General features: G+C 42.6%; 1 protein-coding gene across 1 annotated transcript in view; it reads left to right on the forward strand.

Annotated features, from left to right (window-relative positions):
* RNPC3 (RNA binding region (RNP1, RRM) containing 3) overlaps positions 1-22,077 on the forward strand; it is a 59,820-nt gene that overhangs the window by 9,513 nt on the left and 28,230 nt on the right. The window contains exons 4-6 of the mRNA XM_073593011.1: positions 935-1,018; positions 15,979-16,090; positions 20,427-20,495. Coding sequence (XP_073449112.1) covers positions 935-1,018; positions 15,979-16,090; positions 20,427-20,495 — 265 coding nt within the window. The remainder of the gene's footprint in view (positions 1-934; positions 1,019-15,978; positions 16,091-20,426; positions 20,496-22,077) is intronic.

The following is a 22,077-nucleotide window of genomic DNA, read 5'->3' on the forward strand; positions in this document are numbered from 1 at the left end:
CCTCCCCCTGCTGCCAGGCCAGTAAGAGAGTGCAGCGCTCTTCGTGAATGCGCAGTAGGGTTCCCTTACTGACAATGGTGGCGGAGGCACCCGACAGCCAATCGCTGGGTTCCAGGACAGCTAAGTGTCCTAATATTAAAAGTCAGCAGCTTTAGTATGTGTAGCTGCCGACTTTTAATTTTTTGAGGGGTAGGCCGATACAATGCTTTAATTGAACAAGCTGAAGACAGAAGTTGATTGGCTATCATGTTCAGCTGCACCAGATTTTACACTCCAGTTTTATTATATCAAATCTCATGATTACTAAGGATCTAAGGCAATTAATCTGCAGTATTCCACTCTAGCATTTTACAAAATGTTAAATGTCATTCTTTGACAGACTGAGAGCTGTGCTGAGAGGACACGGTCCCATAAGTGCAATGCTTCAGCCTGCTTGTATTTGCAGCCTCCCAGGAGCCAGTGGCCTCCGTGGGACTGCACATACGCTGACGGTTGGGTGCAGCCTATGTCCAAGGTCTTGAGTGCCGGTTCACACTAGAACGACTTGTCAGGCGACCTAGTCGCCTGACAAGTAGCGTCCCGTTCTGTACAAAGGAACCGTTCTAGTCGGAGCGACGCAAGTTGCTCCGACTTAGAAAAAGGTTCCTGTACTACTTTGGGGGCGTCTTGAGGCGACTTGCATAGACTTCTATATAGAAGTCGTTTTGCAAGTCGTGTCGCCCCTAGTGTGAACCGAGCCTTACACCTACTGACTAATTAGATAAGGGATGGTGGGAGCTGTTTTTTTGGAGATGTTTTACATCTAAAAAAGCCTCTCTCCAAGGAAACCAGTATTTTGTGCATTACTGGCCCATTTAACGATTTATAATTTCTTATTTTCATTATGGTACAAAAAACCTCTGTCTTTTTATAATGATTTCCTGTCTTCTCCCAGCAGTGCAGAGAAAGCCGATGAATGTAAAGACTCAAAGCTCCCAAGCCAGGTTTCCATTGAGAGAGGAATAGCCCCAAATCATGGGTATGCGTTAAGTTTGCCTTGTTTGTAACATCTACTATCTTGATTACTTTTGTAGAGCATCAGTATTGCAGTGTGTATGCCTGCCTTAAATTAAAGGTCTCTCCACAGTTGAACTGGAACTCGGCCAAGTTTTTTTTTTTTATTTTATTTATTTAATTTTTTTTTTTAATGCTAATTAAAAAAGAAAAAAAACTCAAGGAAAACTACAGTATTTCTGCAGAGTAACATTTTATGGTGCTCAGTTGCCTCAAACTGTGTGTGGTGAGTCTTGCTACTTAAGGGGGTTGTGAACCCTTGGCGTTTTTTCACCTTAATGTTTTCTTTGCATTAAGGTGAAAAACCTTCTTTAGTGCAGCAGCCCCCCCCCCCCCCCCAGCACCCCTTTATACTTAGCTGAACCCTGTCCCGAACCTGGTAGGAAGCCGCAGGCAGGCGTCTGCGGTCAGAATGGAGTCTGCACCTATCACTAGCATGTCGCAAAGCCTCCTGGACTTGTACCCAAGTGGAACGAAGACCACGGAGATGCTCCTCCAACGCAGGAATACTCTGCGGAACAAACAAGTCAGGCTACATGGAAGGTTGGAAACCATAATTCGCCATACACGGAGACAATCAGGAAGCAGAATTCAAGGCACAGTTGTGAGCAGACTCTGCCCACTGTAATAGGTCTGACCAGTTGTTATGATAGTCAGAAAAAAAGCAACGTAGGATTTGCTCCAAGGACTGATTGGCTCTTTCTGTGGCCCCATCAGACTGCGGGTGATACGCAGAGGAGAAAGCAAGCTGAATTCCCAACTGTGTACAAAAGGCTCGCCAGACCCGAGACACAAACTGACTTGTCCAAGACAATCACCTTGGGTAGCCCATGTAAGCGAAAAGATCTCCCGTGCAAAAATGGAAGCCAGTTCCTTAGAAGTGGGCAACTTCTTAAGTGGAATACAATGACACATCTTTGAGAACCGGTTAGTCACCGTAAGGATGGCAGCCCATTAACCCTTTTGCTGCAAGGTCCGTGTGTCATACAGACCTGACAGCGGAGGGTTTCACACCCACAATCCAGTGGCTGAAGCCACTGTGATTATGTGTGGAACTGACAGACTCCTGCCTGTCAGGTCAAAGCATTCAGACGGCTGCGCTGCCGCCCGATTGCCTCCACACACCCCCGTTACTGCCCCGCCATGTTTTCTGGGCTCTGTTTGCCCATCTGCGACCCGAGAGCAACATGGCGGGTGCCAGGGGCTGGAGGGGAAGGAGAAGAGTGCACTCACGTCCACTCCCCCCCCCCCCCCTTCTTGTTGTGACCTGGAAAGCTATGTCTGTGACTTCACTTCTGGGTCAGTCGTCCCCCCAATGTGTCCCCGGCTAACTTGAGATGGGAAAGGATGTTTTGCAATGCGATCTCTATTGCAAAACGTTCAGTGGAGCCTAAACTGTTATTAAAGAGAACCTGTCACCTAAAAATCATCACATAGGGAACTATTTGTCCCCTATGTGATGAAAAAAAGTTAAATAGAAAAAGAAAAATCTATATATATTTTTTTTGAAAAAAGAATAGTTACACCCAAGCACATAAAATCCTATGACATTTGCGGTAATAACGTGTGCCAAAAATTGGAACTGCCACTATTTCTCTAGGGTGTCTGCTTTCAGAAAATATATAATGTTTGGGGGATTTACAGTGGGGACGGAAAGTATTCAGACCCCCTTAAATTTTTCACTCTTTGTTATATTGCAGCCATTTGCTAAAATCATTTAAGTTCATTTTTTTCCTCATTAATGTACACACAGCACCCCATATTGACAGAAAAACACACAATTGTTGACATTTTTGCAGATTTATTAAAAAAGAAAAACTGAAATATCACATGGCCCTAAATATTCAGACCCTTTGCTCAGTATTTAGTAGAAGCACCCTTTTGATCTAATGCAGCCATGAGTCTTTTTGGGAAAGATGCAACAAGTTTTTCACACCTAGATTTGGGGATCCTCTGCCATTCCTCCTTGCAAATCCTCTCCAGTTCTGTCAAGTTGGATGGTAAACGTTGGTGGACAGCCATTTTTAGGTCTCTCCAGAGATGCTCTATTGAGTTTAAGTCAGGGCTTTGGCTTTGCCATTCAAGAACAGTCACGGAGTTGCTGTGAAGCCACTCCTTCATTATTTTAGCTGTGTGCTTAGGGTCATTGTCTTGTTGGAAGGTAAACCTTCGGCACAGTCTGAGGTCCTGAGCACTGTGGAGAAGGTTTTCGTCCAGGATATCCCTGTACTTGGCCGCATTCATCTTTCCCTCGATTGCAACCAGTCGTCCTGTCCCTGCAGCTGAAAAACACCCCCACAGCATGATGCTGCCACCACCATGCTTCACTGTTGGGACTATATTGGACAGGTGATGAGCAGTGCCTGGTTTTCTCCACACATACCGCTTAGAATTAAGGCCAAAAAGTTCTATCTTGGTCTCATCAGACCAGAGAATCTTATTTCTCACCATCTTGGAGTCCTTCAGGTGTTTTTTAGCAAACTCCATGCGGGCTTTCATGTGTCTTGCACTGAGGAGAGGATTCCGTCGGGCCACTCTGCCATAAAGCCCCGACTGGTGGAGGCTGCAGTGATGGTTGACTTTCTACATCTTTCTCCCATCTCCCGACTGCATCTCTGGAGCTCAGCCACAGTGATCTTTGGGTTCTTCTTTACCTCTCTCACCAAGGCTTTTCTCCCCCCGATAGTTCAGTTTGGCTGGATGGCCAGCTCTAGGAAGGGTTTTGGTCATCCCAAACGTCTTCCATTTTAGGATTATAGAGGCCACTGTGCTCTTAGGAACCTTAAGTGCAGCAGAAATTTTTTTTTTGTAACCTTGGCCAGATCTGTGCCTTGCCACAATTCTGTCTCTGAGCTCTTCAGGCAGTTCCATTGACCTCATGATTCTCATTTGCTCTGACATGCACTGTGAGCTGTAAGGTCTTATATAGACAGGTATGTGGCTTTCCTAATCAAGTCCAATCAGTATAATCAAACACAGCTGGACTCAAATGAAGGTGTAGAACCATCTTTAGGATGATCAGAATAAATGGACAGCACCTGAGTTAAATATGAGTGTCACAGCAAAGGGTCTGAATACTTAGGACCATGTGATATTTCAGTTTTTCTTTTTTAATAAATCTGCAAAAATGTCAACAATTCTGTGTTTTTCTGTCAATATGGGGTGCTGTGTGTACATTAATGAGGAAAAAAATGAACTTCAGTGATTTTAGCAAATGGCTGCAATATAACAGAGAGTGAAAAATTTAAGGGGGTCTGAATACTTTCCATCCCCACTGTATGTAATCGTCAGGCCGAAAATAATTTTTCCCTTAACGTCTTTCAGGACAGCACCTTGAGAGCGTGGCTCCACCCACTTGACAGGAAACACACCTCCACCAAACTTTAAAAGGAGGCTCCTTCCCACTTATCAGTTTATGTGTTTCCTCCGGCGGGAACACATGTGGGAGTTTGGAGCTCTCAAGGTTCTGTCCTGAGAGAACAGGCTTCCTACTCCACTATTTTTACCTACCTCAGGAGAGCCAATTCCTCCCATTTTCCACAGGCTTACGGGTGCCAGGTGGATGGGATCCTTCTCCCTCGTCAGTGCTCGGGGAGAGCCAGAACTGCTCCGGGTATCGCCGCTCCCAGGCGGGGGCGTCGGGCATGACAGGCGTTTTGTTTTTTTTCCAGCACATGTTTTTTCCCTGACGCTGCCGCCATCTTGGGAAGGGCAGTCAGAGGACTGCATCCGCCGGATGTGAGGTATCCGGAAGTGGGGCGGCATCCAGGGAGCAGGCGCCAGGCGTCATTTCCCCCGGAACCACAGGGGGAGGAGGGAGGAATAGGTCTGGTGCCTATTTATTTCCAGTTCCGGTCCGGCGCACAGGCGCTATTGGAGTCCGGAACCAGCGTTTGGTCGCCACAAGCATCACGCTGCTGCCTCAGCATGGATTCAGGAACCGCAGCTAGTGGAACAGGCACCAGCAAGGCCCAGGTAAGGAGCAGACTGTAGTTTCTGCTCAGCTTTACTGTGGGGTCTCTCTCTAGCCCTCTTCTCTCTAAATGTTAGTGAAGTTTGAGGGTATTTTTTTCCCTTGGTGGCGGAGGGGCCTGTCAGGGCACATGGGTCTGGTAGCTTTTCTCACTGTGCACCTGTGGTGAGCATCTTGAGTATTCAAGCTGACTCTAAAAGATGGTTTGTCTTTTTCTCTCTCTTTTTTTCCCTTATCATGGCAGGCCAAGAGCTCTGACCCTGGGATTAGAAAGAAATGTCCTTCATGCAAAATTAAGTTAAATGAAGGCTGGAAAAAGGCTTTATGTCAAACATGTGTTGACTCCTTGGTGAGGGAAGAAACCACTTCTGCATGCAGTGATCTAATTGCATCTGCTAAAAAGGAATTGGATGCTACCATTCAATCCTTCAGATCCTCACTCACCTATCCATCTGCAAGTCAGCCCACTACCTCACAGTCCTCTCAAGGCTCACTGTTAGTCCCGGCAGTGGAGGCAGAAATGGGTCCTCTGAACCAGGAAGCGCTTTCCCCATCTCATTCTAATGAATCGAGTGAGGATGACGATGAGCTGGAAAATACGTCTTCCAAATATAAATTATCTTTGGATCAGGTGGATGGCCTTTTAAGGGCTATTTATGCTACTCTAGGCCTAGAGGAAGAGCATAAGGAAATGTCTTTACACGACAAGATGTATGCAGGGCTTAGCGAGTCTAAGTCCCGTACCTTTCCAGTCCAAGCAGTGATCTCTGAAACAATCAGAAGAGAATGGGCTGACCCTGATAGGAAACCATTTTTCTCTAGGGCTCATAAGAGAAGGTTCCCTTTTGATGAAGGCCCAGCGGCTCTTTGGAATAAAGTTCCAAAACTTGATGCAGCCTTTTCTCAGGTGTCAAGATCTACTGATCTGGCATTTGAGGACATGGGGACCTTAAAAGACCCCATGGATAAAAAAATGGATCAACAACTCAAGCGGACTTGGCAATCCATTATGGGCAACCTTAAGCCAGCAATGGCAACTACATCTCCAGGAACTTGGAGTATTGGGTAAATCAGCTTAGAGCTCATATAATAGCAGATTCCCCTAAGCAAGAAATTCTTGACTCCTTTTCTACCCTCTCAGCAGCCGTAGCCTATCAAGATGACAGCTAAGGCTGCAGCCCTTGCTAATTCTGTTAGACGGGCTTTATGGCTAAAGACTTGGCAGGGGGACGCAGCATCTAAAAATTACGTGGAGTCCCTTTTCTAGGAGACTTATTGTTTGGCCCTGATTTGGACTCAGTTCTGGACAGGACTGCAGATAAAAAGAAATCTTTTCCTGTCAAAAAGAAGAAACAACCAGTCAAACGTTTTTTTTCGTCCTCAAAGGGCTCAGGAACAAAACAAGCCTCAAGAGAAAAAGAAAAATTGGTCAGGGCAAAGAGGAAAAGGCAGAGGAAATGTCCTTTTCCATCCTCCTGCGTCAACCAGCAGGACGCAATGACAGTCGGTTACAGGTGGGGGGAAGACTGCAAGGCTTTCTCCCCTATTGGGCAAGCATAACGGAAAACCAGTACATTCTGAATATGCTAGCCCAGGGTTACAATATAGAATTTTCAGATCTCCCCCTAGAAAGGTACTTGGTGACAGGTCTTCCAAGAGATGTAACAAAATCCCTAGCAATGAAGAGCCTATTAAAGGATCTGATAGATCAGGGGGTTATGACTTATGTCCCACAGGGGTAGCTTTATTAGGGATTTTATTCCCGTATATTCCTGTTAAAGAAACCATCCGGAAATGTTTGTTTAATCCTAAACCTGAAACCACTGAACAGATCAGTCCAATACAAAAGGTTTCGTATGGACTCCATCTTCATGGTCAAGAATCTATTGACAAAGGAATGCTTTGTGGCATTAATAGACCTTCTTCGAGATACCTATCTGCATATCCCCATAGCCCCGCAGTCCCAAAGATTCCTAAGATTGGCGATAAATTTGGGGAAAGAGGTTCTGCACTTGCAATTCAGGGCTCTCCCCTTTGGCCTGTCTTCTGCTCCATGAATTTTTACAAAAATAATGGCAGAAGCGCTTGCACCTCTTCGCATTCGCACACAGGGGATGGCGGTAATTCCGTACTTGGATGACCTACTCCTTTTTGCCCCTTCTAGGGAAAGACTGCTGGACGACCTCGGAAAAACCCAAGGTCATCTAGAAACCCTGGGTTCGATCATAAATATGCAGAAGTGAAATTTCAATCCAGCCCAGAAAATACTATTCCTGGGGTATCAGATCTGTTCAAGGGAACAGAAGATTTTTCTCCCAGAAGAGAAAAACGTGAAGGTCCAGAAGGTGGTAGCGTCCTTACAGGCAAGCCAGGAATTATCAGTCCGACAAGTGATGTCATCCCTAGGAACCCTAACCACAACCATACCAGCAATTCAATGGGCAAGGTTACATTTCAGGCCTCTCCAGACTTTTCTCCTGAGAATATGAAATCACAGGACAGAATCTCTGGAAGCAAAAGTGAAAATACCCACCAGAATCAAAAGATCACTTTGGTGGTGGAGAAGACAGGAGAATCTGTCAAAGGGCCTGCTCTGGTCATTTCCAATAGAAAAGGTGGTAACGACAGATGCCAGTGTATGGGGTTGGGGAGCTCACTTAGATGAAGACTTCACGCAAGGAATGTGGTCTCGGACAGAAGCAAAGAGGTCCTCAAATTGGAGGGAACTAAAGGCAGTCGCCTTAGCATTAGATGCCTTCTCTAATCCTTCAAGGTTCCCATGTCCGGGTCCTCTCAGACAACGCCACTACCATAGCCTACCTAAACAAACAGGGGGGCACAAGAAGCAAAACACTTCAGTTGCTAGCTTCAAAGATCCTGGTTTGGGCAGAAAAACGCGTTCGGTCCTTATCAGCAGTCCACCTCAAAGGCACCTTGTAGTGGCAGATTATCTAAGCAGAAGGCGGATTCAGGAGTCAGAATGGAGCTTGAATCCGGAAATCTTTGCAATGATTACCAGGGCCTGGGGTCAACCACAGATAGACCTATTTGCGTCAGAAGAAAATACACAACTCCCAGTATTTTTCTCGATTAACAGAAACGACAGGGCCCAGGGGACAGATGCGTTAATTCAGCCCTGGAACTTCCATATGGGTTACGCATTTCCTCCTTTCCAACTTATCCCATTGGTGTTAAGGAAAATACAGAGGGAGAAGGTGGCAGTAATCCTAATTACAGGGGGTCCCCGGGTTACAAACAAGTTAGGGACTGTAGGTTTGTTCTTAAGTTGAATCTGTTTTTAAGTCGGAACAGGTACATTTTTTTAAGTGTAGCTCCAGCCAAAAAAACTATTTTTATGCTTTTTGGATAGCATAGGGAAGGGTTAACACCCCTGTAACATTTGTTTTGCTGTGTGTGCCCCTGTTCAGAAGATTTCACCTCACTTTCTGTCCCAATGACAATTGGATTTTGAAAATTTTGGGTTGTTGTGGAAACAAGCCTTGGTGATAAAGCATCAGTGGAGATACCTTTTCCCCATAATAGCTCTTACAAGAGTGAATTTCCCTTCCTAGGGGTAGATTTCCTCCCACTTCCTGTTGTCTCCCTCCGTTTGTAAGTAGGAGTTGTTTGTAAGTCGGATGTTTGTAACTAGGGGACCCCCTGTACTCCATTTTGGCCAAAAAGGGCATGGTTTTCCACCATTCTACAGATGGCAGTCAAACTATTTTGGCGGCTGCCTCTCCGGCAAGACCTGCTCCTACAGGGTCCAATACAGCATCCGGGAGTGGCCAGTCTAAGCCTCATGGCCTGGTTTCTGAGGAGCAGTTGTTAACAAGGGTCTGTCACAACCCTTGGTAACTACCTTGCTTTCCAGTAGGAAAATAGTGACCAGAAAAATCTATGCTAAATATTGGAAAGTCTTCAACTCTTTCTGTCTTTCGACTAAGAGTAAAGTAAGAAATTTAGTGTCAATTTTGGAATTCCTTCAAGAGGGGGCAGACAAAGGCTTGTCAGTCAGCACCCTTAAGGTACAAATAGCTGCTTTGGGAGTATTTCTAGAAAGACCAATCTCTTCTGAGCCCTTGGTTATAAGATTTTTCAAGGCACTTACCAGATCCAGACCAGCTCCGGCTAAGCACTTTCCCAATTGGGATCTATCAGTGGTCCTGTAAGCCCTCACAAAGGAACCGTTTGAACCACTACAAGAGAGCTCTCTAGGGAATCTTACTCTGAAAACCTTGTTCTTAGTTGCAATAACGTCAGCAAGGAGAATTGGTGAGCTGCACGCCCTATCTGTTAAGAGACCCTTTTTAACTATCTACACAGATCGGATTATACTTAAAACCGATCCGGGTTTTTTGCCAAAGGTGGCGTCAGCCCACAATAGGTCGCAGGAGATCATCCTGCCAACCTTTTGCTCTAACCCCTCGGGGGAAAAAGAAGGCAAATTCCACAATTTGGATGTAAGAGGGACTTTATTACAGTATCTGGAGGTAACAAGTAACTTTCGGTCCTCGGACTCTCTGTTTATACTTTTTTCTGGTAAAAAGAAGGGCCAACAAGCTTCTAAGGGGTCTATAGCTAGATGGCTTAAATCAGCTATTCTAGCATCCTACTGTGTCCCCCCAGATCAGATTTGTAGGGGGGCTACGTGGTCGTTACCTTACGTTTGTCCGTCATTACAGGCTGGATCTTCTGTCAGCAAGTGAACAAACTTTTGGCAGAAAGGTCTTGCAGGCTGTGGTCCCTCCCTAAGTGGGTAAGTCTCAATTATCCTCTCAAGGTGCTGTCCTGAAAGACGTTAAGGGAAAAATCAAGTTAGACTTACCAGTAACTTGTTTTCCAGGAGTCTTTCAGGACAGCAGCAACCTGCCCTTATTGTATTAAATTACTATGCTGTGACTAACCATATTCTGATTATGTGTTCCAGCTTGGGCCGGAGGTTCTCTACTACTACTGATAAGTGGGAAGGAGCCTCCTTTTAAAGTTTGGTGGAGGTGTGTTTCCTGTCAAGTGGGTGGAGCCACGCTCTCAAGCTGCTGTCCTGAAAGACTCCTGGAAAACAAGTTACCGGTAAGTCTAACTTGATTTTTTAAATTTGTGCAAAAAAACGCAAAAATGGCTCTGGCTGCGAAAGGGTTAAAATGCATGAGATGCCTTACACTGCACATGCACAGATCTGAACTACACCTCATATCTCAATCCCATGTGTCAGTGTCAGAATCCTCAGTCCCCCCCCCACCCCCCCCCATCGCTGTCCTCAGCTTTTCTGGGACATTAAAGTTTAACTAAATGCAAAACTTTTTTGTTTAGTTTTGGACAGAGTGGAGATTGATTAAAACGCTTGTCAGTTTTTTTGCTGTCTGTGTCCCCCTGTTTAGGAGATTCACAGTCTCTATTTGTCCTGTTTACCATCATCATTGAAAGTGAACGTAACTTTTGGGTTGTCCCCAGAAAAGTAATAGAGGGGAAATCTTCCAATGGAAACACTGGTTCTGGTGACCTTGAGGTCCCCAAGGAATTCCCTTAATTTGCAGGGATTTCCTATCGCTTTATGTTTGGCTATGGGACACATATAGCGAAAAAAAAAAAAATTGACCGGGGTTATAAACCCTCCCTCGCTTGATCCAAAATGAAAGTGTTTTACCTATAGTTCTACTGTAGCTGTTTAATTCACTTGATTTCCTTTTTACTGCAGGTCGCTGCGTTATTGGTTTGTCACTCAGTAGCTATATGAATATTTTTTATTCGTTGACACCATTTACATTTTTGGATGCCGTTTCTGTGCTCTGTATACCTTTTTGAAGTATAAGCTTAAGTCTGAGGCTCTTACGGTGGTAATAATGCAATATACCGTATATACTCGAGTATAAGTCGACCCGAATATAAGCCGAGGCACCTAATTTTACCAAAAAAAACTGGGAAAATTATTGACTCGAGTATAAGCCTAGGGTGAGAAATGTGCAGCTACTGTAAGTGGAAAAGAGGGTCAACAATGCCCATTTGCAGCTTCACTGTGCCCATTTGCAGCCATAGGTCCCCCGAACTTCAAACTCGGTAGTTAAGGGTTCCTAAATGCAGCCAAAATTTGGGGTCTCTGTACCCAAAGGGTCCCGAAATGACATTGCTGCAGATGGACACAGTTGACCGAATTTGGGGCCCCGTTTCTCGGGGCCACTTGGTACTAGGAACCCCAAATTTGGTGTGCAAACCTAGTGGAAATAACACTACAATATAAGCTGTGGTTCCTAGAGCCAAGTGGCCCCAAGGTACGTGGCCCAAAAGTCGGTTTGGAAAATGTCAAGCACTTTTCTGCAGCAGAGAATATTTTCTGAACCGACTTTGGGGCCCCATATTTCGGGGCCACTTCGTGCTAGGAACCTTGTATATGTTGTAGTGCTAGTTCCACTGGGTTTGCACACCAAATTTGGAGTTACTAGCACCAAGTGGCCCTGAGATATGGGGTCCCAAATTTGGTTCAGAAAATATCACTTTCTGCTGCAGAAAAGTGCTTAACTCGAGTATAAGCCGAGGGGGTACTTTCAGCACAAAAAAATGTGCTGAAAAACTCGGCTTATACTCGCGTATATACGGTAGTAATCTGTTGGAAAAGTTAAAAAACATAAATTGTTGTGTAAGTATTACAGCTGTTGAAAAACTCCGGTATGTCTGTCCTGAAGGAGATAAGATTTCAGCAGCTGTGAGTTTTCAACGGTCAGTTTTGATTATGTGTGTGGCTGTTAAATATTCAGAAATCCACACCAAGGTCTTCCTGAAAATAAGTTTGTAAACATCTATTTTGAGATCTAGTTTTATAACGCATTGCAAGGACATAATAATGTGTGCTGCCTGTATCTTAATGTTTCCCAGCACATACATACCATATTCTTTTGTTCCTAAACTCTTCCCTACCAGATCACTCTCTAGTTTTATATCCTTTAGTTATTGCTTTTTGAAGTGTGTCCAGATGAATAGGAACACTTCTTATTTTTTTTTTTTCTCCTGCTTTATGAAGATTTGTGATGCCAATCTCCTAAGACAGTGTGCATTGCTAAAGCAGACAGTGCGACCGTGACATACTGCATTTTTTATGCCGCGCACTGCAATGTTACTTCAACACAGCAGTATAATACGAACAGTGCATACAGTTTTCTATCTTCCTTCGGCCTGCGTTCATGTTTACAGATCAGCGCAGCTCAACAAATATGTTGTGAACAAGTCCTAATTGTGCGCAGAGCCACAGCTCAGTGTACACTCTTGGCACAATTTTGTGCCAGAACAAAGTAACTCTCACATGGGCATGCTCGGGAATTACAATATCTCACCTGGGCCAATCAAGGCAGCTAGAAGACTGAACCCAGAAAAAGGCCTGGAAAAGGTGGAAGCACTGGTGACAAGGGAAGCAGGAGAATTACTGTAGGGGTCAGGCAATTTGCCAGATAAGTGCATCATAGTATGCAAATATATTATGCAAAGCTGCTCAGTATGGAAAAAGCACCTAGGAGTCACATATTTCCATGCTGTTTATTTTCAGGTTAAACAAAAGGCCTGATCAGTGTTCTACATTGAGATCCTATGGTGGCAGTCATGTGACCCAACTTTAAAGGGGAGGATCATCTCTGTCACCCCTCAGTAAAGTCTAGGCATTTAGTCATGCGACTGGCAATCATGAGGTCTTGATAAGTTGATTTTGGCATCCTAGGTATTTTATATCTTTTGTTGGCATATGTGATTTTGGAGCAGAAGTCAGGGCTCCAGAATAAAGTCATGGTTCAGTAGAGAAACCATTTCCAAACTTGCAGCTTAGGAGGATAGATCACTTCAGCGGCTCACATTAGTAATGTGCTGTGTGTAGTTGTCTGACACTAAAGGAGGATATATATGGACTGAAAATCTGCCGGTTCGCCTTTCGGTCCATGTTTACTGCTGTCTGTTCAACAGACGCTGGTCAAATGACTGGCTTCTGTTGAATAGTCATGCTGAAAAATCTCCATTCGATCAGCGCTTACAGCCAATAGCTGCGAGCGCTGATCTGTGTATTCTGATGGAAGGGATTTCCCCTTATGTCAGAATACAATAGCGCAGCAGAGGAGCTCTCTGGATCACACATTGTTTGTTGATGCAGGGATCTGTCAGGTGTGGGTTTTTTTTTTTTTTTTTTTTTTTTTCTTCTCAACCTGCTCGCTGAATGGGGAAAAAAAAAAGAAGAAGAAATGATTAAACGTGTATAACCCAGCTTTAAAGTGGTTGTAAAGTCAGAAGGTTTTTTTATCTTACTGCATTCTATGCAGTAAGATAAAAAGCCTTCTGTGTACAGCAACCCCCCTCAGCCCCTAATACTTGAGGTCCATCTAGATCCAGCGATGTTGCAGAAGTGTCTCTGCTACCTGGGACTTGCCTCCTCATTAGCAGACAGCAGTGCGTCGCTGTTGGCTCCCGCTGCTGTCCATCAGTCAGTCAGCCAATGAGGAGAGAAAGGGGGCTGGGCCGCGGCTCCGTGTCTGAAAGGAGACACAGAGCTGTGACTCGGCTGGGTGCCCCGATAGCAAGCTGCGTGCTGTAGGAGCACTCAACGGGAGAGAAGAGCCAGGTGCACAGAAGAGGGACCAGAGAAGAGGAGGATCTGGTCTGCTCTGTGCAAAACCAAGTGTACAGGGCAGGTAAGTATAACATGTTTGTAATTTTTAACTAAAAAAAAATAGACTTTGATATCCCTTTTAAAGTAAAATTATAGGCGAAACTTTTTTTTTCCCATTTTGGATAGAGTAAGGGTTATAACCCCTGTCAGATTTATTTTTGACATTGGTGTCTCATTGCAGAGATTTACCTTCACTTCCTGTCCATTAGTCAAACAGGAAGTTAACGGAAATCCCTTTAAATTAAGGGAATCCCTTGGGGACCTCCAAGTCACCAGAACTAGTGTTACCATTGGAAAATCCCCCTTCTATTACTTTTCTGGGGACAACCCAAAATTTGGGAATTTCTTTTACTTTCACTTTCAATGATAATGGGGGCACAGACGGCAATAAAAACTGACAGGTGTTCTAATCCTTCTCTACTCTATCCAAAACTAAAAAATACATTTTGCCTTTAGTTTTACTTTGGGTAGAGATTCTCCCTGCATTGGAGGTGCTGATGTCATTTGAAGGTTCCATCTCCAGTGCACTTTCTATGCTGCCATAGTGCCAAACGTGCTGCCATATTATTGTGGTACCACCATAACAGTCCATATAAACGGAATTGCTTTGTCATCAGCAGATCATGGCTGTAATCTACAACAGAAAAAAAATGGAATTTAATAGGCAAAAATTGATGGTGAGAAAGGAAAATGTGCAATGAATCTAAGGAAAAATGTGTGTTTTTTTGTTTTTTTTTTCCCCCAAATTAACTCTTGGAGTTTCATTTAAAATCTTCTTTGGAAAGAAGTGGGTATCGTTATGTCAAAATGTATTTTAAGTTGAAAATCAGTTCCACATCTTATATATTGTATAAAGGCAAATAAAGATTCCAAAAGACAATTTTATATCTGATGTTGTAATAAGTTAAAAACTATACAAAACATTGAATGCACTTTATAAATTACATGAACATAAATTAACAAAAAAACATTAATAAAAATGAAGAAAGTTGAAAGTTATGTAAACCCTTGGAATGCACTTTTATTGTTTGGTCTGGTAAATATACCTTTTGCAAGCATTTTATTATCTGTTTGATAACTGCAAATTCTGAGCTGTCCTGTGTCATCTGCACACTTGCTGTGTTATCTTAAAGAGCCATGTTAGTTCTTATCTGGACAATCATTTAACTGTTATGTTGAGATCTGTGAGAGGGAGTGATTTGAGCAGTATAGCAAAGGCACGTGGCAGGGCTGACACCACTCACATCACAAAAGAAAGTGTGTTGTCAGTCCACGACAGGACCTTGAAGAGGAGTGCATTTCTAGCAAATCTATAGGTACTTTACTGTACTTGCAGAGTCTTTAAGAGGCAATTTCACTTTTCATTTTTCGTTAAAAAAAAAAAAAAAAGTGAACTAACTCTGGCCAAATATCCTGGCCAATCCTCCATACACCGCTGCAGATGGTGGCTATGATGCCCTGTACCATCAGTGTAGCAGTCTGTACATTGCAATACACAGTTTCAGAGTGAGTGCCTATTATAATCCTCTTAATGGCAAAAACGCATTGGTCAGTACAGCCATGTGACCTTCCTGACCAATGAGAAGCGCATGTGAGGTTTCTTCTTCAAGTATGATATCCCAGAAGAAAGAAGCATTACTAATTGGTCAGCGTGGTTATGTGGTTGTGCTAAACAATGAGTGCTTACCATTGCAAGTAATATGATGGACAATCACTCGAGGCCTGTGTATTGCAATATACACATTGGCTACACTGGCAGCATGGGGCATCGGCCACTAGGCGCAAGGGTGTCTAGATGGGTGGCTAGGATGTTTGAGTTAGTTTTATTTATTTAACGTGCTTTAATTTTTAATATTTTTGAACAGAGCCCTGCTTGTACTGTCTGCTCATAACTGGATAGGTATAATGGCCATCCCGTCAAGAGCTGAATTTATTATGGCTGAATGAATAATTTGTTCACTTGGGATGGTCATTAAAGGTTCCGAAATGTAAAAATTGTTGACCGTAGACTAAACTCCATAGTAAACGCTTGTGGCATACCTGACTCCTGTAATAATATGCAATTTGCTATCGCATTCTTTTTAAATTTTTACATGAATGCTGTCAGAATGGCAGTGTTAAAATGGCAAACTAGTGGTGCGAAAAAGTAATGGTATTTTACGGCTTTTTTATAATATTTTAGTATGTGTACTGTATTACAAGCTTATTTAGTTCTTCGTGTGCCTATAAAATGCCTCATGAAAAAAAAATGGATTGATATATATATATAAATATATAATTTTTTCTTTTTTCTTTTTTTTTTTCTTTTTAACAGGCTAGTTTTCCCAATAAAATCCAGCCTAAAGTACTTATATCCACCTCCTACAAGCACAGTTTTGGCAAACATTGCAAATGCCCTAGCAAGTGTCCCAAAGTTCTATGTTCAGGTAAAACCTGTTGAATTACATTTTACGTTAAATAAAAATATGTATTTAAAGTATTTAGTTTATATAGTACTACCACAATAAATACAGACACAAGAGGATAGGGACTGTGTGCTCACATTAAAAGTACTGAATGTACAGTTGTCTGCCCGGCAGGTTCACACTGATAGGAAGAGACCATGAACTACAAGCTGACAGCTGCAAAGAATGTCTGTACTTGTAGTTCATTCATTCACAGAACTCTGTGAATGTGTGATGCAGCTGTGGGCAGAGCCCCACACAGCCGCACTCCTTTTAAAAAGCGACAGCTGGTACAGGGAACTTCTCCCCGTATTCCTGTCACACAAAGGCAGTGAATAGCTGAGCAGCGGGAACATGTAACATGTTCCCCAAGGTAAACTCCTTTTTAAAGATAAAAAAAACACAGAAAATATCCGCACTAATAAGATGGTTAAAATAAAAGAAAATGAGCATACAAAATATAGCAGCCATCGTAACCAGAAGCTAGATGCAACAAGCTTAAATCGCTGATTGCTTACCAATTTCCACATCAACCAGCAGTAGATGGACAGCTGGGGATTGCTCACATCATATAAATGGATCAGTACCAAGATTCCAAATGTACGTTTCTACTGTACTTCCTCCACTCCCCAATCACAAGTAATAGACATGAAGAGATGCTTAGTGAAGTATGTTTTGAACCATGGGGAAAATGTTTTAAAGTTGTACTTGCATAAGCATGAATAAAATGAGCATCAATAAAAATTGTGCTGTGCCGCGGCTCATAGCGCGCTTGTGTTCTCAGTAGGGACCCGCTAATGCGTTTCGACCAATAGGACATCCTTTAAAGTACTGGAACTAATCACAGTGGGTTGAACTAGGGTGATTAGAAAACTTGCTTTACTGTGCATGCATTCTAAATGCTTTATTTTTTTTATTTTTTTTTTATTTAAATGAACCTGACTGCTTTTGGTATAAACGAGGCCTAAAAGAGAAGCTTTACTCCAGGCTCCCTTCTAATCCCATTTTTTGATCCTAGGTACAGGGCAACTCCTTAGTCAATCCATCAGTTCTTCTTTAATTTCCCAGTATTCAAAGAAATGGAGACCTCATTCCAGGTGACCACTTTTAATGAAACCTTATTAATCCAGTGTTCTGCCTACGTCTAAGCTCATTCCCAAAAAATGTTTGTCAGAAGGAGGCAAATGGAGTCAACACTAATGTTCATGGCAGTTGCTGGTGTGGAATAAGGCCTCCATTTCTCTGTGCATGTTAGGACATTTACAAATGAAGAATGTGGGAGACATCTATCTGCTTTTTGTGGGCTACTAAATATAATACTTCAAGTGTAGGTTGTCTACCACTGCTGCAATAATTTTGCATACTCCGGGCACAGTTTGTAGGATAATAAGCATTTTTTTTCAAACGTAAATGTTCCAGAAGTAACATTTGCAAATCGGGCTGGTTCACACCAGATGCAGTCCAGTGCGTTTTTATTCTGCATAGGTGGTGTTTAACATGGGTTCCAGTGGCCCTAGTTTACACCAGTGTAGTTTGTTTCAGTGCAATCAACACAAGTAAAACATGTTGCATTTTTTATGTATGGAATGTGGTCATTCGCATAAAAAATGCATCGGACACGCACATGTCCTTAATTGAGATGAAGAAAAAGAGGGAAAAACGCACAAGCAGAAACTCATTCGGACGCAGATATTGTGGTTTGAACCAGCCCTCAAGTTTAATGTTTGAACGCTTTGTTTATGGTCCTTTATCTTTGATTATTGTCAAATTGAATAATGTTAGTGCTCACTCTTGGCAGGAACTTAGTAGAGCATTTTTTTTGTATATATGAGTAATTCGGTCCAAACACATTTTTCTTACTTTTTATTGTGGTTCTAAATCAGATATATGGCAACACAGAATAGCACAATGCCTAAACAAACCATAGCAACAAAGAGAAAATAAAAAAAAAATCTCCCTGCTTAAAGCAGTATTAAAACCAAAAGCAAACATTTTATTGTATTGCAGCTTAACAAATTCCTAGATCTGATGGTTGCATTTGTTTTCCTTTTTGAGGCTTTCTTCCCTTTATTTTCACCATGTGATCCTGCCAGTAAGCCTGTTCAACAGAAGAAGCTGTCCTGCAAGTATAGCAGTTTTAGGGTTGAGACAAAACCATTTATCACTGATGGGGGGCTTACAATGATCACCTTTTTATTTTATTTAAAGCCTTTATCCCAAAAGGGAAAAAACTGTTGTAACTGCAGTATGAACTTGAGTTTGGCTTCAAATTTGTTAGTGTATCTAAATCTGCTAGTACATCTAACACTCCCCTTCACCCAAAATTAACAATGCTGCTGACCAAAGGTGCTCTTGTGCTCCTTTATCCAGAGTGGAGGCACTCTAATACAGGAGTTATGATACTGGCCAGGTCACCAGGTAAAAACAGAGGAGTAAAGCCTAAAAAAAAAAAACTAAAGCAGCCAACACATCTAATAATTAGTAATCTGCAATATATTGCTTTTGGGTTTAATACCACTTTAAAGTGGCCCAAGAAAAGCACAGTTCCACCTCCATGCTTCATGATAGAGCTGGTGTAATTTTCTTTATCAGTCTCAGTCACTAAAGTGAATGCTGGTCTCACCTACACAGCTAAAAATGATCTCCCCTGTGTCAGCCAGTGTTGCTGCAGGGAATGGTGAGAGCACTTGACAGTGGCTGGTAATGCCTGAGTGATGCCATCACCCGTAGGCTTACTATGACCCATCCATTGTTGGGGTTCCCTCTCCCCTGCAGCCGATGATGGCTGACAAAGGGAGCTAATGACATGACCAGACCGGAGCAGCCTGAAAATAGGCAAGTATACAGATCTGCCTACCCTGTAGAAGAAAATTATAAGTGTTAGGAGGAGGGAAGGAGCATTTTTAAGAGTAGTTAAAGTGGATATTCTGTCATAACCTAACAGTGTTTAGGATTTTGAACATAAAGTTCAGTTTTGGTCTCTTCCCTCCAAATGATTTTGTTCCAGAAGTTTTGAGCCTTCTCTAGTAGCTGTTTGGATTTACAGCATTGAGGCTGTTATGGGGTGTTGGTTGTGAGAAAAATAGATAATTTTACAAATTCTAGCAGGGTTATGTGAACCAACAAGCACACCTTTATGTTGATATCCAAGAGTTTCTGAAAAATAAAATTGAGTTCACCCACCTAGTACATCAATCAAGGGTGGTTTTGTAAAGTGATGCTGATTCATTCTCTCTCTCTCTCCCTCTCTCTCTCTCTCATCTCTCTCTCTCTCTCTCTCTCTCTTCTCTCTCTCTTCTCTCTCTCGTCCTCTCTCTCTCTCTCTCTCTCTCTCTTCTCTCTCTCTCTCTCTCTCTCTCCTCTCTCTCTCTCTCTCTCTTCTCGCTCTCTCTCTCTTCTCTCTCTCTCTCTCTCTCTCTCTCTCTCTCTCTCTCTCCACTGGTTTTATGGTGATGTAGTAACCGGGCAGGCACTTAACACAGATTTTTGGAGGAGTGTATCCTAAAGATATTCAGGAATTCCTTCCATGCTCCTGGGCCATGGGTTTGAGCCTCTTAAGGATGTGCCAATTATCAGTTTGTGAGTTCAGATAGCGTATACCTATTAATAAATGTTCTGTTTAATGTACATTGCCAGTGTGCTAGATTGTTTGCTGTTACACTGGAACGCTAAGGGTCCTTTCACATGGGCATTCCCTCTTTTTCATATTTCATCAAAAACGTCCAAGTGGATGTAAAATTAATGATCATCTGTTTACATCTGAGGAAGCAGACCTAAACCAAATGTAAATGGACAACCAGCCTATATTTGTATCCATTTTTGCATTTGTTCTTGGAAGCCTGCAAACGCCAGTATCCCAACAACCAGTGACTCATTCCTGCTGTCATGGATGAGTCGCTGGTTGTAAGGATGCCAGCTCTGAACAACCAATGCAAACATGGACTGTTTGTGTTTTTTTTCATCCGTTTTTAGATACGCTTCTGCTTTTTTTAAAAGGAACAAAAATAGAGACTTTTTCCATTTTAAAAATGAATTTAACAGATGCTGATGTAAATAGTTGATTATTCATTTATATCTCTTTGCCTATTGGTATGCATTGCTGTCCGTTTTTTCAAGCGTCAACGGATGGATGAAAAATGGACCGACAGATCTCCCATGTGAAAGGACCCAAAGGAATATGCTTCGTTTTTACTCTGTCAAAAACTGGCTTAATGGATCATGGGTTTATGCTTTGTTTTGGCTGAATGAGTTTAATTTTTACAATCGGTAATAGTGGTTGGTATCCTTGCTATATTTAATGAGATACATTTTATTTTAGGTGTTGCATTTAATGAACAAAATGAATCTTCCAGCTCCTTTCGGACATCTTACTGCACAGCCTCCTTTGGTGAGCAGATGTTTTGTATCACACATGTTTAAACAGCACTAGGACTTAAAGTGGATGTAAACCCGAAAATGTATTTTTAATTAAGGCTTGCACCTTGTACGGTATAGGATTTCATGTCATCTATGCCCAGTCTTGCCACGAAGAGTTAATCCAGCTCTGAACAGTCCTCTTAATCTTTTTTCAGTCAGATAAAACCAGGAGCCTGTTTCTCTCCCCCTTGCTGTGAGTGACAGGTGATTTACATATCTCATGCAGGAGCCTGAGGAAGACATTCAGTGTACTTCAGATCCCCTCCTCCTTTCTTCTCCAGCTCTCCCAGGATTGGCTGCTCCACACCTCGGCATGATTGGGCAGGCTGAAATCATGTGGTGACTTTTCTGGGTTTTTACTGGATGTTAGTGATCATAGCAGAAGTTCAATGTAAGAAATACACAGGAGAAAATGCATATTGACAAGGGGAGTGTAGAGTGGGCAGGGAGTCTACTGACATCAAGACTTCACCCACAGAGCTCCAGACAACAGACCCACCCACAGAATCTGCAGTTTTTCAGGTCTCATAACAGACAAGGAGGGGAGACATTTGACAGGTAAAGATACATGCAGGAGGCATGTATATCCTTATAGATAACCACTATGGCAGTAGTTTAGATAAGTGGGTTTACATCCACTTTAAGACTGTGGTGTGTGTGTGTGTGTGCTGTGTGTGTGTGTGTGTGTGTGTGTGTTTATGCATTTGACACAGTTCCCACACACTGCTAATGAAACAAAACTGGCTAAAAGATAGATTTCAGAGAGTAATGGTTAATTCATACTTTGAATGGTTTAAGGTTATTAGTGGTGGTACCCCAAGGTTCAGTGTTGGCACCCTTACTTTTTAATATTTTTTTATAAATTATAGTGGGTCTAGTATTAAAAGTACCATTCCAGTCTTTGATGACACCAAGCTATGGAGTGGAATAACGTCCTTACAAGATGTCTCCAACTTACTAGCTGACCTCTGACTGTTTAAATGGGCGACTGTCGCAGATTCAGTTAATTGTTAAAAAATGTAATGTTATGCACTTGGGGGACTAAGAATTTGCATGCATCATACATATTTGGGGAGTACAACTGGGGGAATCAATGGTTAAGGATCTGGGGTTTTGGTAGATCATAAGCTTCATAATAGCATGCAATGCCAAGCTGTGGTTTCCTTAATCAGCACAGTCCTTTCTTGTATTGAGAGATGTATGAACTCCAGATAGAGAGAGATATCATTAGTAATGCCCCGTACACACGTTCGGAAAATCGTACGGAAAATACCGCTTTCGAATCGATCGTTACGATAATCGAATCGTTAGTACAGAGCTTTCAAGAGCCGATCTTGACAGTTCATCCGATGATATTCTATCAGACGTGCACGAAAATTTTTTCCGTACGAAGCCAGATCGTACGATTTTCGTACAGCTGATTTTCGTATCAATATAGCTATTGTTTCGAAAATGCAATACAAATGCATTACAACACATGACATCACTTCTGATTTTTTTTCTGTCGTACGGATATTTTCGTGACTTTAGTAAACTCATCAGATTTGATCTGA

The sequence above is a fragment of the Aquarana catesbeiana genome, linkage group LG07 (assembly GCF_042186555.1).
Source record: "Aquarana catesbeiana isolate 2022-GZ linkage group LG07, ASM4218655v1, whole genome shotgun sequence".
In the NCBI taxonomy this organism is placed as follows: domain Eukaryota; kingdom Metazoa; phylum Chordata; class Amphibia; order Anura; family Ranidae; genus Aquarana; species Aquarana catesbeiana.